This window comes from Strix uralensis, unplaced genomic scaffold (assembly GCF_047716275.1).
Source record: "Strix uralensis isolate ZFMK-TIS-50842 unplaced genomic scaffold, bStrUra1 scaffold_214, whole genome shotgun sequence".
In the NCBI taxonomy this organism is placed as follows: Eukaryota; Metazoa; Chordata; class Aves; order Strigiformes; family Strigidae; genus Strix; species Strix uralensis.
In genome coordinates, this window is record NW_027436824.1 from 136985 (window position 1) to 153548 (window position 16564).

General features: G+C 37.6%; 1 protein-coding gene across 1 annotated transcript in view; it reads right to left on the reverse strand.

The window, feature by feature from the left end:
• The window catches only part of LOC141938574 (kinesin-like protein KIF20B), a 38144-nt gene that overhangs the window by 12295 nt on the left and 9285 nt on the right, over positions 1 to 16564 (reverse strand). Inside the window, exons 10-23 of the mRNA XM_074857446.1 lie at positions 15099 to 15210; positions 14580 to 14651; positions 13924 to 14070; positions 11957 to 12119; positions 10728 to 10973; positions 9834 to 9973; positions 9097 to 9247; positions 8129 to 8161; positions 5232 to 5259; positions 4775 to 4900; positions 4372 to 4508; positions 3217 to 3372; positions 1986 to 2162; positions 1231 to 1392 (exon numbers count right to left, since the gene is read on the reverse strand). Coding sequence (XP_074713547.1) covers positions 1231 to 1392; positions 1986 to 2162; positions 3217 to 3372; positions 4372 to 4508; positions 4775 to 4900; positions 5232 to 5259; positions 8129 to 8161; positions 9097 to 9247; positions 9834 to 9973; positions 10728 to 10973; positions 11957 to 12119; positions 13924 to 14070; positions 14580 to 14651; positions 15099 to 15210 — 1850 coding nt within the window. The remainder of the gene's footprint in view (positions 1 to 1230; positions 1393 to 1985; positions 2163 to 3216; positions 3373 to 4371; positions 4509 to 4774; positions 4901 to 5231; positions 5260 to 8128; positions 8162 to 9096; positions 9248 to 9833; positions 9974 to 10727; positions 10974 to 11956; positions 12120 to 13923; positions 14071 to 14579; positions 14652 to 15098; positions 15211 to 16564) is intronic.

Sequence of the window (16564 nt, forward strand, 5' to 3'; positions counted from 1 at the left end):
CTCCTCACAAGGCAGGAGACACACATCGTCTTGATCACCTTAGATTTTCTTCTTTATCTCCACTGTATCTTTCCTGAGAATTATTTGACTTCCCCCCAAAACTCTACCCCATTCACTTCACACCATAACAGTTTATCACATGATAATCCTGGTAGTAGCCTCTCCTTATTCATAACATCAAGTACTGTGGCTACTGGCTTGAGGTAAATACTTCAGCACCAACTGTTCACAACAATTCTTCTCTGTAACTAATTTTATAGCAAAAATAACTAACTTTATGGTGTTCTCTTAGCTGCCATTACAAAGCTGTATAAAGCAATAACCATTCTGAGAGCTCCTCTCTACTCCCTCATACATCACAAGCTTTATCTATACGGCACCAGCTGAATTGATGAAGTAGCAAGAAACTGGCCAGTCTTATTTGGCAGTAGACAGGAGAGAGATGAAGAGATGCATTTCATCATTCAGTCCAGTTCTGCCACAAGAGGAGAATCGCATCTTCTAGCAGCCAGGGGAGGGTCTGCTAGGAAATCCATGTTCAGCTCTCTTCATTACTAGTTAGCAATGGAGTCACGGAGCATTAATTCAGTTTGGGAGGAAAACTACCTCACTGAATACTGCTCACGTAGCACACAGGGATTTGGTCAGAATCAGAAGGCTCAGTACAGGTGCAAGCCTTTCAATTTTTGTTCAGGAAATATGCAAAGTCGATCTTTTCTTTGTGTAAACTTCAAATATTGTTTTGTTTTTAAGTAAGATGCAAGATACCGTTCTGTTCTTGTGAACCCCATACGGGCTGGCAGCTCTAATTACAGAACCATCTCTACTACCACACTATAGGTGGTATCAGGAAAGTTGTCTGAGCTGAAATCCCCTTAGCACTGACATAACCAAACAGAGGTGACATCACAAATATTATGTCTTCAAATCTCTAGAATCTGGATTAGTTAACTAGTTTTTCCCTCAGGTACAGAAGTTTTATAGTGTATAGAGAGGTGGTATTCTCTTAACTAAAGTACTTCTTTTTCTGAGAGGGAACTTGAAAGAGGGAGAGAGAAGAATAAACAAGAACTCAGAATTAATGATATAGTTAAAGTACGAAGAACTACAGAAAGTAACTTTTGGGAGATTCCCCACATTGCTGAAATATATACTGAGAAAACAACAAAACAAAGATGTTACTAACAACATATCATTAGTACATACTTTCTATAAATATAACAAACATACCTCTTTGTTTACAGACTGATCTATTTTATCTTGTCCTTCAGGTAAAGGTACTTCTGCCAAAGACTGAAGACTTTTATGGGTAACGCCTTGTTTCAATTCCTTTATAAAGTCATCTTTCTCAGCCAGCTGTTTTCTTAGTTCTTCTGTATCAGTTCCCTCATCCTAATAAACATAGCAAAAATTGCCACAAATTGCAGGATTGGCAAAAGAAATTAACATGTGCATGAGCATCATTACAATTACTCAGTAGCACCAGTTTTAGAATTGCAGGCTCAAACAGCCAGCTGTCCAACAAAAAGCCAACAACTTCATGTATGAGTGGCCTCTACTTAAAGCCAAGAAAGGTCATACAACAGCCTGGGAAGATGCAATGCAAAATTTTTATTTTAATCTAGTTATGTAGGGTTATAAATTTCACCTCCCATTGTTTGTGAAGTTCTTGGTTCTGTGCAAAAGGCAGCTGATGTGATAGTTGTTTCAGATTTCCAGTCTAATCAAATTGCAATCAAATGATCAAATAGACTTGAGTGTTTATTTGAACTACTAAGTTTTTTGAAACTTCAGTTACTGTTACAAATTCAGTTTCAGAAAAGCATAAAGCTTTTTTTTTTTTGTATTAGCTGCAAACAATTTCAATATATTTGGAATAGAGCCAAAACATAGTGTTTTGCAGAGTTAGTGAATAACAAAAGAAAAATCACAAAAACAACTAAAAAAAAAATCCCACAGAAACGACAGAAAGAATGAGAGAGGACCTTTCCTGAATCATTTACTGCAGCTTGTTTCAGTTCTGCTATTTCTTTATCTTTTTGTATGGTGATAGAAGCCAAAGTCTTGAGCTGTACTTCCAAAGCTTCTATTAATTTATTTCTTTCTTCACGCCACTTTTGAAGATTGTTGTCCTTTTCTACCAGCTGTGCAGCAAGTCTTTCCTGAATGGGGGAAAAAATAGGTTAGAATTGAACACCACTTCTACAAACCATCTGAACTGTTCTGACAGCTTAGTTTGGCATAGTCAGTACTATTTTATGGCCTCAGTAGACTTGAGAGCCTATGTAGATCTTAAAAAGCTCACACAGAACTAGTTTCACTACAAATATACAAAAGCAAACCATGCTTCAAATGAGAAAAAACTGTATCTATATTTATACTGTTTGTGAAGAGAATTTTTGTCAAGAACCACCACTCCTGCTTGCCCACTTACTGATTTTATTACTGGAAAGTCTCAGGCAAGCAAAGTCACAGACAAAGTGAAAGTAGTCCCAAGCTCCTAACATCCCCCTGTACTGATTGCAGGTCCAGAAGGTCATTGCTAACTACTTCTAGATGCAAGTACAGTTTTAGATTGCACAGATTCATACAATAATTTCATATGCTTAAGAAATTACAACCTTGATACAGCCCAGTGACCAGGCAGGGTATCCACCTTGTTATTAACTATCAGTCACTCTACTTTGAAAGTGGTATGGGAGCAAAACCACTAGCATTTTGACCAAGTATTTTTACTGGAAAGATCTGGAAAGAGGCTTTTTTTGTCAACTACTGCTTGCTTCTTCTCTTCCTTCTAAAGCCTCATAGGCTTCTCCCCCCCCCCCTTTTTTTTTTTTTCAGAAAAGCCAAGCAACAAATCTTGTTTTTCAAAGTATGTTTTCTTAGCTTCATTAAGTAGCAATTCATTTAAGCATAGGTTACTTATTGGTGTTTTACACACAAGATGAAGTTTGAAGAAGGTGGTGGTGGTGATAGGATAGAAAGGAACAGGCACACTAACTTCCATTACGTATCACGCTTTTTCATTTTGTGACACTCCTATTCTTCCCTTTCACATTGAGATGATCTCATGTAGGCTTTGTCATGTGATAAATGAGGGGACTTTGACAAAGGCCAGCTCCCCTCAAGCACCCACACTGTTAACACTTGACACGAGATCTGCTCTGTACTAACGACTTACGCTAGAGGACTCTGACGAGACCTCCAGTCACTTACAATTTCTGCTTGCTGCTCTACATAACGTTCTCTGTCATCCGCAAATTTTCTCATTTCTCTGTTGTGATGGCTCTCAGCTTCTTTCACTTCACTCATGAGTCTCATTTTTTCCTCCAGCCAATTCTTTTTATCAGTTTGATACTTTGTCTCACTTTCCTATTTTAGTGGAACCAGAAATAAAGCCATAGGCAGAGATTAAGCAACAAAAAAAAGAAGTCTTAAAATCCAGATTACCATTAAACTCATTAATTTCAAAAAGATAACAGAAATACTAGCACAGTTTTACTCCAGCATATTCCCAAGTGCAAGTATTATATTCTCATTTGTTCCTTTCCAGTTAAAAAAATTGTTCAGCAGTTCTCAGAACTTATTATTCGGACTGGCACATCTTCAGGGAACAGACTTTTTTCCCTCTAAAAAATGCTCTGGGTAGGTCACAAACACTATTAAAGTTACACCAAAGGTAATGGCAAAAAGACCCTTTTTACTTACAAATTCCCAATCTTTTATACTTGCAGAACATGTTAAAAAACCTACTTCAAGACTGAAAGGCAAAAAAATGCAGCAAAATTTGAATGGTAAACAGAGAGAGTGTGTAACTAAGAATGTCGCTTCAATCACAGCAACTTTGCCTCCTTCTCTGCCACAATCAAACCTCTTGTCAGACATTCTCCCACATAGGACCTGAAAAGCTGCTTGAGAAAAAAGTCTACTTTCTAATCCAAGGAGAATTAAGAGGTAAATCCTTAGTCTAACAGGAAGGACTTACAGGTCACACAGCAAGCACAAGATCTTTAAACAGTCTGATTTATTTGCCCAAGCAACTGACGGGAAAAAGGCTTGAAACAATCCAACTCTTGACATCTGTTCAAGACAATTTTAAGAGGAGCCCAGCTAGAGAAGCACCGTCCATGGTAGCATAACATAGTGAAGGGTGCACTCCATTATGGAGCATCAGTGATGCTGTATATTACAAAGACACCACATCCAGACTTTGCTGCACTGATGCACGGCAGTTTTTAGAGGAGGTTTCCTTTACCAGAACTTGCCACATTGTGCCCTAGTTCTTGAAGATAGCAACACAAAAAAAATGTAGACTCCTAAATGAAAGTTATGGCTTTAAACCTAAGTATGAATTACATCACCATGTTTTACCTTCAGTTCTTTTCGCAGCTTTATTAATTCCTCATTTTCATCTATGTTTTTTTCTGTGGTTTTGCTCATCTTTTGCTGCCAGTCACTATTGCTCTGGTTATCCAGCTCTCTATATCTCTGCTTCCATGCTTCCAGTTCTAGTCAGCACACAAAATGAGGTTATATAACATAGTCTTAAATGCATATTTGACCACATTCACATCCTTCTACTAAAGTTACTTGGATTTATCAGCCATGACCACAGAGGGACAACAGAAGCCTTTAACTGTTAGAAGTTTGTTATGTACTATATAAAATTAATGCCTAAATAACACTCAGCAAATCAAAACAGAGATTTAAAGCAGCTATCACAATACATCCAAAACAATTTTGTCTCCTTGCTCCCTTTCCATGGAGAGATTACCCCAAACTAATCTGTTGGTCTCTTCTAATTTGGTTTCAATCACTTGATCTTGTTTAATATGAGTCTGTTCTTGTTCTTCTAATGTCATCCGCATATCTTCAATTATTTTTTCCTTTGCACACAGATCTGAAAATATATTTACAGATGAGCCCCCATCCTAGTTCCCACCATTCTCTCCCAAAGTGCCTTCATCACAAGTAATTTCCCCCATTTCCTGAGATCTAAAGCTCTATTAGAAAGAAATAGAGTATCTCTACTAAACTTTCCAAATCCAAAATTCTGAAGTGATTCTCATCAACTTGATTTAGGTGAGCATTTCATTGTTAATGTCAGACTAAGGCTTGTATTATACGAAAACCTAACTATTGTTCCACTGCTAAATGTTTATCAAACCTGCAAAAACTGTTATTGTGCTAGTTCATGTTTCAGGGTTTGACTTTTTCCACAATAGGCTTACTTTCAGAGCAACGTTTTCTTCCCACTTTCAATAGAGTCTCCTCACAATCCTTGAATTGGCTGTTTTCAATCAGTTCATTAGAGTTCTTTTCTGCCAATTTTCTTTTAATGGTAGTTACAGTGTTGTCCTGTGTTAAAATAAGATAAATTACTTTGAAGTTTTACAAAGTGAGCACTTAATAGGCTTAGTAATCTTTTAGATGCAAATATTTTTACAAATCTATCTGCGTAACCTGTATATGGGTTGTCAGAAGAACAAGTCAGTTACAGATCAGTTGCTTAAACAAAAAGCAGGTACACCTTCAGACAGTAATAAGCACAATGCTTTGCACTGTACAGAAAGTAGAGCAAGAGACTAGGAAACTACGAAATGCAAAAGGAGTTTACCACCTGAAGTATCCAGTGTCAAAAGAGTTGAGGAAATCCATGATTTGCTCAAAGGGCCAATGGTCAGCTCTACAAGTTCATCACTTTCTTGTCATAGTTGGTAGAGCTGGGAGTCTTAACCACCTTCAGCAAAGCCACAGATCATTTTTATCATGAAAGATCTGATGCAATTTGAAAGCCTAGTCAGTTCTGTCATACATACTTTAGACTATGTATTTGACCAAGAATAAAGTTTCTTTACTCACAAGATGACACAAGTGGCAAGCCATGCTGGTTGCCAAGGACCAATCACTCATCTAAGTAATTCATTAAAAAAAATAACGATCTATAGAACAGACTTGAGGTTTGTTGTCACATTTTAAGTTTCATCCCACACAGTCTCATAGAAACACTGGACAGAGCTAGAGCCTGTCTCTTGGAAGGAGCAGTGATAGGAAGAAGTCATCACAACTGTTACCACTCTGAGCATTAATACTATTGAAAAGCTAAGTCGCTCAGAGGCAGAGAGGGAATAGAAGATTAAGTATGGTCAAAGCTTTAAGTTCACAGTGGAAGAGAAAAATGGATCAGAGCGCTGCCTAAGTTTAACTTAAAATGTTCTCAGAACTACATTTCAGGTTACAGGGCATCAGGCTCAAAAAAACACCTAACCGCATGTTTTGATTTTTTTTTTTTTTAACCTGTGTACATGTAGCCAAGCCAGCCTTTTGGCATTCAGCAGCCAGCAGCAGACTAGCCAGCTGCAAATTTTATTGATCGCATCAAAAGCAGAGATACCCTGGCCATCCACTCTTAGATCAAACTCTGCTCAATACATTCATATCATTGCTCTGCCTTAGAAAGTTTGTGTGCATCATGGTAGTAGGTGGGACACACTGATTTTTGTTGCCAATTTACACAACCACTGTCCTTCTCACACTAACTTCTAACTTCAATTAAATTTGAGCTTTTGCTGCAGCAAAACCTCCTTTCCTTCCTCTTCCATTCAGGCAAAAATAAAAAAGACAGTGACATAATCCCTCTCTTCCCACAGCTGGAGTCCTCCCAGTTTGAGTGTTGTTTTTTTCTTTAGAGTGGCTCTTCATAGTCTCATCGACAGTCCTCCAATAGTAACTCCAGATCACTGCTTCCAGAAATCCTATTTTCCACACACACCTCTGCACACATTTTGCCGTAACTTCAGTTGTAATGCCAACTTCGCCTGCTACCATTTCAAGAAAGTAGCAATTACTTACAGAAAATTTCAATTTTCCAAAATAGTCAAGTCCGTTATAAGCACAGATTTAATTTTTTTGTAAACAGAAAATTGAGATGTCTAAGACTTACATAGTCTTTTATGGTTTCTTCTAAACAGGATATCAAATCTTGCAGTCTCGTGATAGCATCATCTTTTTGCTCTGCGATGTCCATTAGTTCTTGAATCCTTTTATTCTGCGTATTCATTTTCTTAGAAAAGAAAGTAGTTCAGTCAATGCTAAATTCTTGAACTATACAATGCATTTAGAAGCAAGATCAGTTAAGCTAAGCTTGATATAAAAAAAGCTAGAAACATACTACAATAGCATTTTAAGCTACTGAAATTTTGTACTAAAGCAAGTAATTTTGCACAAGTTTTTTTTGAGAAAGTTACCTCAGTTGCTTCTTTAAGCTGCTCAGCAGCCTCATCCGATTTAATCATCTGCATTTCAAAGTCTGTAACAGGAAGAGAAGCCTGCATCAAATAAGTGGCTATTACATAGTTTACTCAGTAATCCATTTTTCCAGATCTTCTGGTACTTTAGTAGCTTTTGAATAGACTCATTTATTTTTGTGTTGGCTTCTACTTACAGGACACATTTCAAAAGTTCAGGTTTTTTTGAACAGAATTGGGCCCTGTAACCCGTATAAAATATAGATCATGTCAAGAGACTTCTGCTGAAATCATATTATGAGGTATTGATACTTTTATCTATGAATGTTCCACAGAATACCTGAAAACACTGCATCAGCAAAATGTGAAGTGCTGGGATCACAATATAACCATGAAATCAAGAATAAATAATGTTGACATGTTACCCCCACAATTCAGAAGTCTTCAACTGACAGTTTTAAGTTTTGTCTTAAAAATGAAATAATCAAGGCCTGTGGAATTGTTCAACCCAAACATACACAAAACAATTGATTACCACCTATAGAGGTAACATACGATTTGGTTCCAAAATCCTGCTCAACTGGATTATTTCTATTTTACAGTGTCATTTCTTTTTTCTTTCACATCACACACACACCCAGCTCACCTTTGGTTTTCTGTGTCAGCTGTTCTTCAATTTTGATTAGTTCATTTGTTTTCTCTGTCAGCTTTTCTTTGGTCTGAGTTAGTTCAGTGCTAGTTTTTCCCAGTCGCTTTTCAAGCCAACCTATAGCTTCCTGTGGGTCCTCCAGAGACACAATGTATCTGTATGTTTCTTCCGCCTGCTTTTTGGTATCAACGACATCATTCTGCAGAGAATCAGTAACATCCTCAAGATCAATGTAGGTGCCTGGCCCTATGCCATGTTCTCCATCCTGAAAGATAATTTATATCCATTTAGAAGTAGCAAATAGTTACACAATATCCATTATTTCTACTGAAAATTTCAAAGAACGTTATGTACTCAAACATCTAAGTACAGTTAATTCTGACTTCAAAGCCATCTTGTAGGTTCACAGGCAATTTGATTGCCAGTTTCTCTCTACCTTCACACAGAATTCTCCAGCATCAAGTAACAGCTACCTTATTTTTAAAGCATTTAATGGCCCACCATCACATTCCCTTTTATACCACCACAAAAGCATCCCCTCCAAATTTAATATAAAAGCTAGCATTTTTACCCGATGAGAACACTGAATGAACACAGCAAGCAAACAGTTTTAGAAGGAATACATCTGAAATTTTCAAATATCAGTAAAAGTTTGTGAGGTCAAATAAGTTTGTGGTAACTTATCAAATTAAGCTGTACTTAAAACACTGACTTTCTTTCCTCCTTGTTTTTTTAAAAACAAAGGGTTCGAAACTCACAAGAACCAGCCTCAACTTCAGAGTTTAGTTATGCTTAAGTGTATATACAATTATCATTGCTTCAGTTGTAGCCACAATAGCCTTAAGAGGAAAGAAGTCTCTGGGACCACTCCAGTACCATCCATATATGGGGTCTTAGAAGTCAGCTTCAAATACCTTAAACAGGCACTCAATGCAACAGTTTATAGCATAATTGCAGCTTTTCCCCCAGTTTCTTTGTACACAGTAATTCTCACTTTGTGTTGCAGAAATGCAGAAAACCCCAGATTCCTAAATGCATATCCGAGGCACAGCAACTACTCCTATTGAACATGATAAATATATCTTGCTGAGGATACAGTTAGGCAGCATGCAATTCCTTGAAACCATTCTTCTAATTCTTGAGACGTACCATCACCATAACAGGTAGTTAGTGAAAGGGATGTTATCAGGGGCATAATACCAGAGGTCCAGCTTGTTCACTGCAAGGCTTATCCTTTAGTTCATTTTCTTCATCCATGTCTTCAAGATCACCATTTACAAGTTCCTTGAAGATTTCCAGGCGTCTGTCAGAATCTTCTTGAAGCCGTTCTCGTTCATAAGAAAGGAACTCACTATAGTAGGAAAAATAAGTCAGATAAAAGCTAGCTAGTATGAGCCGCTACAAAGTTATTAGTACAGCTGCCTATAAACAAAGATGTTTTTTTCTTTATTTTGGCACAATAAAACAATACACAAAATGGTGTTGCTACACCAGAGTACGCACACTCCTGAAGAATGAGGGGGAGACATATATACACAGATATGGCTAACACTTGACTACAAGCATTTTTTCTAAGCTTCTTGAGCCAGAATACCCATCTGAAGTATCACTAAGACTGCAGTAACCAAAGAATTTGCAAGTGTCACTCTTTCTACAGACATCCTATCAAAGCTCTTCTGTTAGGGAGAGCTCTACAGGAACACTGCTGACAGATTACACACACACACACACACCCCATGCCCCCCAAATCAAAGCCTTTCCTACACAGTATTTTTCCTGAACTCATAGTCCAAACAGAAACTGATCTATTAACAGAGGCAGTAAGTCTAGCAGAAGAGTGTGGTCTCTTATAGCCAAGAGACAGATTTAAGAAATAAATGAATGGAATTTAATTTTTTTTAATCATTAACTTTAAAAACCACTTAAAGCTAACTTACTTGAAATATATTTCCTGCTCAGCAAAATATTGGGCAAATTCCTGCATCACCTCTTCACGAATCTTTAGTTCCAGCAGTAACTTATTCTTCTTTTCAGCAATAAGTTTGTTCTTCAACTCTTCTATGAGATTCAGCAGCATCTAGAATTACCATTAGTATTAAGTTTTTCATAACGACATGGTTTCCCATAAGTGAGGTTTTTCTCATTCCTCAAACACTACAACACCACTTTACCCTTCCACCTGACAAAATTTCTTCCAGTTCTTTTATTAGCTGATTCATAAACAGGAAGATTTATGAGTAGATCAGAAGATCTCTTTGGTACTAACACAGCAGTTTATAAGTTTGCACAGAGCAGGCATTTGTAAAGAACATTCATTTTATTACAAGAATTCTTGAAGTTGTCTTAAACAGGCTTAAGCTCCACAGGATTTGGCTCTTGTTTTCCAGGTGCTCATTTTTGGGACAATATTAATGAAACCTCCACAAAACAGTTTCTAGTCCTCAGTTCCCTCCTCATCTTCCCTAGAAGTGACTAAATTTGCTGTTCCTTAAGGAACAGTTTTCAGCATTTTCTTGTACACAGAATACAGAGAAACAGTCTTCTGTATTGCTAAAAGCAGGTAATACTTGCTGTGCATTGACCACAGGCTACCAAAAGGAGAGAAAGCCAAATCTGCAATTCTTACTGCTTGGTCTATATTCAGACACATTATAGAGTTTTCCCACAACAGGCATCATCACATCATGAGTAATCCCACTTTTAGTTCTTAATGCTGGATTTAGATAAAATAAGGGTGATCAGAAAAAAAGGTGAGAGGGGGGAAAACCAGAATAATACCTTGCTTCAAGACTCCATGCTACGCTAATTCTTAACATACCCCTGGCACATACCATGTACTCTTTTTTTCCCATAATAACTTTATTATCTTCATGTTTCTGCACTGCTTCTTCTCCTGACATATGCTGTTCCTCCATCTCATTATCATCTTCAATCACATCTTCTAAGCTCCTGTCCCATAGGACAGTAACTCTTTTCCTTGAAATTGGCATTTTAATGTGACTAAGTAGTGATGATGTTGTTGATTTCTGGTCAAATGACTGATCTTGGACAAAAACAGATGTGTCCATAGCTAAAACCTACCCAGAAAACAAAGAATAAAGTCTTCAGTATTTTTTAATCCTCTACTGGCACTTCCAAGATATACCCGCTGCACTTCCCTATAGGTCTCCTGAGCACAGTACTCCCCCAGTCTATCATCTGTTCAGAGTCACTACTTCAACTGGTTTCCAGCTAGAGTATAAAGGAGTCACTTTAGAGTCTAACCCTTCTTTTGATTGCAGGAACACCAAGTTTCACTAGCTTGACAACGTACAAGAGGGTTGCCACCTCATGCACCTTCAGATTTCTGTATTTCCTATACTTTGAGTTTCTAGTTGCATTACACAAATGCCATCCAACAAATTCTGTTTGTTTTAGTGTTGTACTTAACCCATTTAGATGAGCCCACATTCTAATGGCCTGGATCTCTTGTCCTTTGAACATATTTAACTGTCAACAGAAGTTTTCCATGGTTTCCATTAAGGCTGCAGCACTGATCCCCAATACTTTTGTCTTCCAACTCCACCAGGGTTCTATCCCTGCACTTACTCCTACTCATTCTGCTTAACCTCCACCTTCCCACTGAAGCTCCTGAGGACACAAAGACAACCTTTCAAATTCTCTTTGGTGCTCAACCTACATACCTCAGGTGAGCAATATTCCACATTAAGATAGTAGTAGTATATGGGGCAGCTAGACTTGCTACTAGGTGAGAGCATGCTATGACTACAGAAGAAAAATTCACCCAGATCTCATGGAATTTCTTCCAAATATAGCAAGTGTCTTGTCAGGCTGGATATTTTATGGGAATTACGGATTTTTAATAGGAAATATATGTCCCAACAAAGCCTTTTTAAAAGCTTTACAAGGAAATAAAGCCTGACTAGGAGCAATCAGAAAATACGATTGCAACATGAGACAGAAAAACCCAGTCACTAAATTCATATTCTTAGGAGTGAGGGAACCTGCTCTTTAAAGGCAAATCAGAAGTACTGATCAAGATAAACTGCAACACACTTACTTTTTGTGCAATGGCCGAGAACTTTAACACATGGAGTGTTTCATCATACGTTGAAGCACATTGGCTTATGTTTACTATCATGTATACACTCCCCTTTCCACTGAAGAATCCTTGAAGGAAATGAGTTAGTTTACTTTCCCGAAAGGGTATGTGCTGCTGCGACCTTTAAAGACAAAAGAACAGATGACCAGATGTTTAATAATTTCCAGTCAGTGTAAAAGCTACCCAGCATGAAGACTTAAAAATATTTATTAAAGTAGTAGTCATTAAATAAATTAAAATTGTTTTGGACTAGATGCAGCTGTTTGTAGAGAGACCATGTGGCTGTTGTGACTGTGGCTTTAGCCATTATCTTAGATAGGCTATAGCAATATAACCAATGGGAGCACTTAAATTGAAAGTGTTCAACGTTTAGCCTTGGGCAGGTCACACAGCCTCATGCTACACCAAACTATACCCCAACCTCTCTCTTCCCTTCCACATTAATGAAGAGAATATATCTAGTTCTAGGCATGCAGTATCCAACATCATCAGAGATCTCTCTCACTCAGTATCCGGCCTCTGAGAATGGACAAGAGCAAGTGCCTAGGCAAGAAAATGAGTATACACCAAACATATGGAGATACTTTTCAGAACTTTCTTCCTAATCTCCCAGCAGTTTGGCACTTCCTAAAAAAAAAAAAAAAATAAATCACAATTTGTGCCCTTGAATTTAACAGCTGGGGATGTAGTTTTTGATGCTTATAGGAAATTTTATGAGAATTCCTAAAACATGACTGAACGCACACTTGCCACCAAATAGGTTGCCTGCATTTTGGACACATAACAGCTATTCAGTTACATGGACAGTGCTACAGAACTCAGGAAGGCAGCGACACTCCTACCAGAGTACATAGACAGCTCATAAATAGCTTTGCTGCAGGACTGGTAGTCCAAAATAATTTTAAGAAAGTTTCTATTTCCTATTCAACTTGCAAAGGGCATGTATTAACACTTTAACAATATAGAAGAAATGCTCTGAAGCATGATCTCTTAAAATTCCAAGTTATTGGGATCAGAAGAAGTCATTCTGAATACATTAACAGCCCTCTAAGCAGCCGCTAGTTTTAATGCATCCTTCCTATCTGGAAAGAACAGAAAAATAAGACAGACTGTAAATTCACAGAACATAATCAGGAACACACGCTAGCAAAGCTTCTTCATCTTAAGGTGTTACAGACTTTGAACAGGCTGTCAGGAAGAGTGCTACGGGGTAAGTGAATTTGGCAAAGCACATCCATCAGCAGACTGGGTTCATTTAACTTCTGGGACAGAAATAGAGCTGCAAATGAGAACATGTGGAGAAAGCAGTTCCTGGACAGTTATATCCAGCTGTGACTATATATTGTACTGGTTTTTAGACAACTAGCTTCTTGTATTATTTCACTCTTATTTAGATCCCCAAGGTAGGGCATAAATAGCAGGAAGGCTTTCTTTTGTCTGCATATGGTTAGCTGGATCAGGAGGAGAGTGTTAAAAGTTATGTCAGTATTTATTAAAAAACAGACAAATTTTGTCAAATGGTGCACAGTTATGATAGCACAGCAATGTTCTGCTGATGAAAAAATGTTACACTAGAAGTATTAGACAGTTGAGTTAGTTCGTAAGGAGTAATAAAAGGCTAAAAATTTGACACTTACTATGACACTGGTGAAAAGGGGGGTTTAAACTTATTCCAAAGTTTGATTTTTTGATAAACCAAGCTCAGAGGAGTAAAGTTAAATTGCTAAAATATACAATAGCATGCTTAAAGGAGATTAGAATTGATGATTTAAAGAGCAGAACAAGGCAAGTTTAAGATGACTTTGGTAGATCAACAAGTCTATACATCATTTCCACCAAAAACTTAGTATTAGCATTGCATATTTTAAACATTGTAGGTAATACCTAAAAGCCACAACCAGTTTGCAATTCGTACAAGGACTTACTTTGACTGTTGAGAATTCTTGAGTGCGTTAATACACTTGCCTAGAATCAGAAGAGAGGTGTTTATATTTCCACTCTCTTTCAATCTATGACCTTCACTGTGGGTCTTGGCATATCTTTCTGAACCAGCAAGATCACACAGTGACAATCTGAAAATAGATAAGGAAAACTCCCTTTATTTACCTTAGAACATGCACAAATTATTCACTTTTTAAAATGATCACTGTTTTTAGAGGAAGAATTTCTTGATCTTCATCTGCACAAACACTTCCATTCTTTTCAGTGTTGCTTTCCCAATCAAATTTTACATTACTTCCTGACAAATCTTTTCCCAACACACTTCTTATTTCCCCTCCCCCCCCCCGCCATCCTCTTCCTTTTGAGGACTTAGACGAGTTCAGGTATATAGCAGGCTAACAGAAACTTGTGCTGAACAGAGGGGACAAGATATAGAACAGCACTGCAACCTGATGGCTGGAGATAGAGGGCCAAGTACTGCATGATTGTAGAAAGTGGGGAAAAGGAGTGGGAAGTGGGTAGAAAGTGCATGAGCTTCTACCAGGAAGCACTGGGTATATAGTCAGTACCAGTACACCAACACAGAAGATAACTGACAACTTCATCACAAAAGAAGAGAGGGTCTCTGCTCTGAACTTACTCATTGACTCGGGTCACTTGTGGGGCTCCTGAATCTTCAATTTTTAGTATCTTAACTGTGAATATGCTGTGACTAAAAGGAAAAGTTTAAATCAGCAGAGAAGATAAAGTAGACTAATACCTTCAAAATATTTTTAGCCTCCACAACATCTGTTCAAAACACTGTTGAATCTGTCAACTTGTCTCAGCATATACTCTATCAGATACAAACTTTTAAAGAGATGCTGGTGTAGCCTTTATTTTGCTTTTTCCTCAGACATTTAGATGGAATAAAGCTAAGTGCTTTTGCTTGAAGGACAGTATTTGATAAATCTGTTAGCTTTTGTACAGGTTCATCTTACTGACGGATTGAATCCTTTTGACTAAAAACATTGGGTCACACAGTGCTAAAGGATGCCAAACCTAGATATCTAGACCCTGTTAAAGCCTCTTCCCCTCCTAAAAGTCACAATCCATATTTTAGTTCCCCCTTCCTCCCAGACACCATCCTATGCCCAGTGCTATTCAAAAAGTTTCTCACCTTCTGCTGGAGAAAGTATTTAGCTTCGTGCTTGCGATACTCTGGTGTTTCAACCCCAGTTTTAGAAGTCTAAAAGCTTCTTTAGAATCAGAAATCTGAACCCACTGCAGACCTTTAGGAAGAACAAACACAGTAATCTTGTAAATATCATTATCAAAAAGAAAGAAGGGATTAGGGGATAACGTATGCACACCAAGAATAATACGTTTATTTGAGACAAAAACATTTTACTAAGCATGCTTCAGACAGAAATTATGTGACAACAAAATCAAGATTCTTCCTTCCATGGGAAAGGAAGGGCACATATCTCTCATCATTTCATCCTATTAGCACACAGAAATATGCTCCATCCAAATTAAGTGAGCAACCTTAGCCTCCACTCTGAAAAGCCAAAGCACAGGGTCTAATATGAGCATGAACGCCCTATGTTCATACTCATCAAGGCAGAATTCTACCTGGACAGCTTCTCTGGTTTAGCCTACGATTTTGAGGGTGCGGGGGGAAAATCACCTAGACATCTTTCAGGGCCATCAAGTTAAAAAAAAAAAAAAAAAAAAAAGAAAATCAGTGAAGAATTTTGTCTGCAATATGATGACTGTATATCACCTTGGTATGGGCTAGAGTAAATACCTACAACCCTACTAATGGAACTTAGAATATGAACATTATGGCCTCTGTTAAACTAGAGGTCACCAAAATTGTACTAGCAAAAATACCAGCTGTGACGAAGAAAAATAAGAAAATCATCAGCTGGTTTTCCTCAAGAACATCAGGAACAGCCTTATACCTCCAAATGTTATAAAAAGAGATTATGCTGAAGCATAGCTCAAAGCAGACTATTTCCTACTTCACACCTCTTCTAGTCTTTGAAGAAATGAAGGAGTTGGGTTTATCATCTGATTCAGCTTTTTGAATTATAATTTGGCATATAAAAGATAAAAGGAGCAGGCCAAACACCTCCAAAAAAGCCTTTAATCTAGAATTGGTGTCTTGATTTTCCAAAGAACCTATAAATCAAATAGGATTTGAAACCTGTTATTTCCATGGCCAGAAACAAACACTGAACTGTTAGAGTTCTGCTAACCCCCCGCCTCCCCCAACCCACAACAAATCACATCACAGGCTTCATTAGAGTACTGTAAAATGTAATTTGCAGTCAGACTGAACTTTCTCACATATTCTCTGAAAATACTAAAAAAATAGAACTGTTGAGCCAATTATAACTATAGGTAAGAATTTGGAGTCTTTTTTAAGAAAATGGAAAAAACCAAAACACTAAAAAATTTGTCAATTGTTCTCAATATTTCTCCCATTTCAGAGAAATATCAAGTCAGTGGAGTGCACGTAGGCTTTTAAGAGTTACAGTTAACAACAGAGAGAAAACACTATTAAAGGTACAGATACTTCTGTGTATGTAGATTGTTGCCTTTCATACCCAAGGCAGACATTTCTAGTGCCACAGTGAA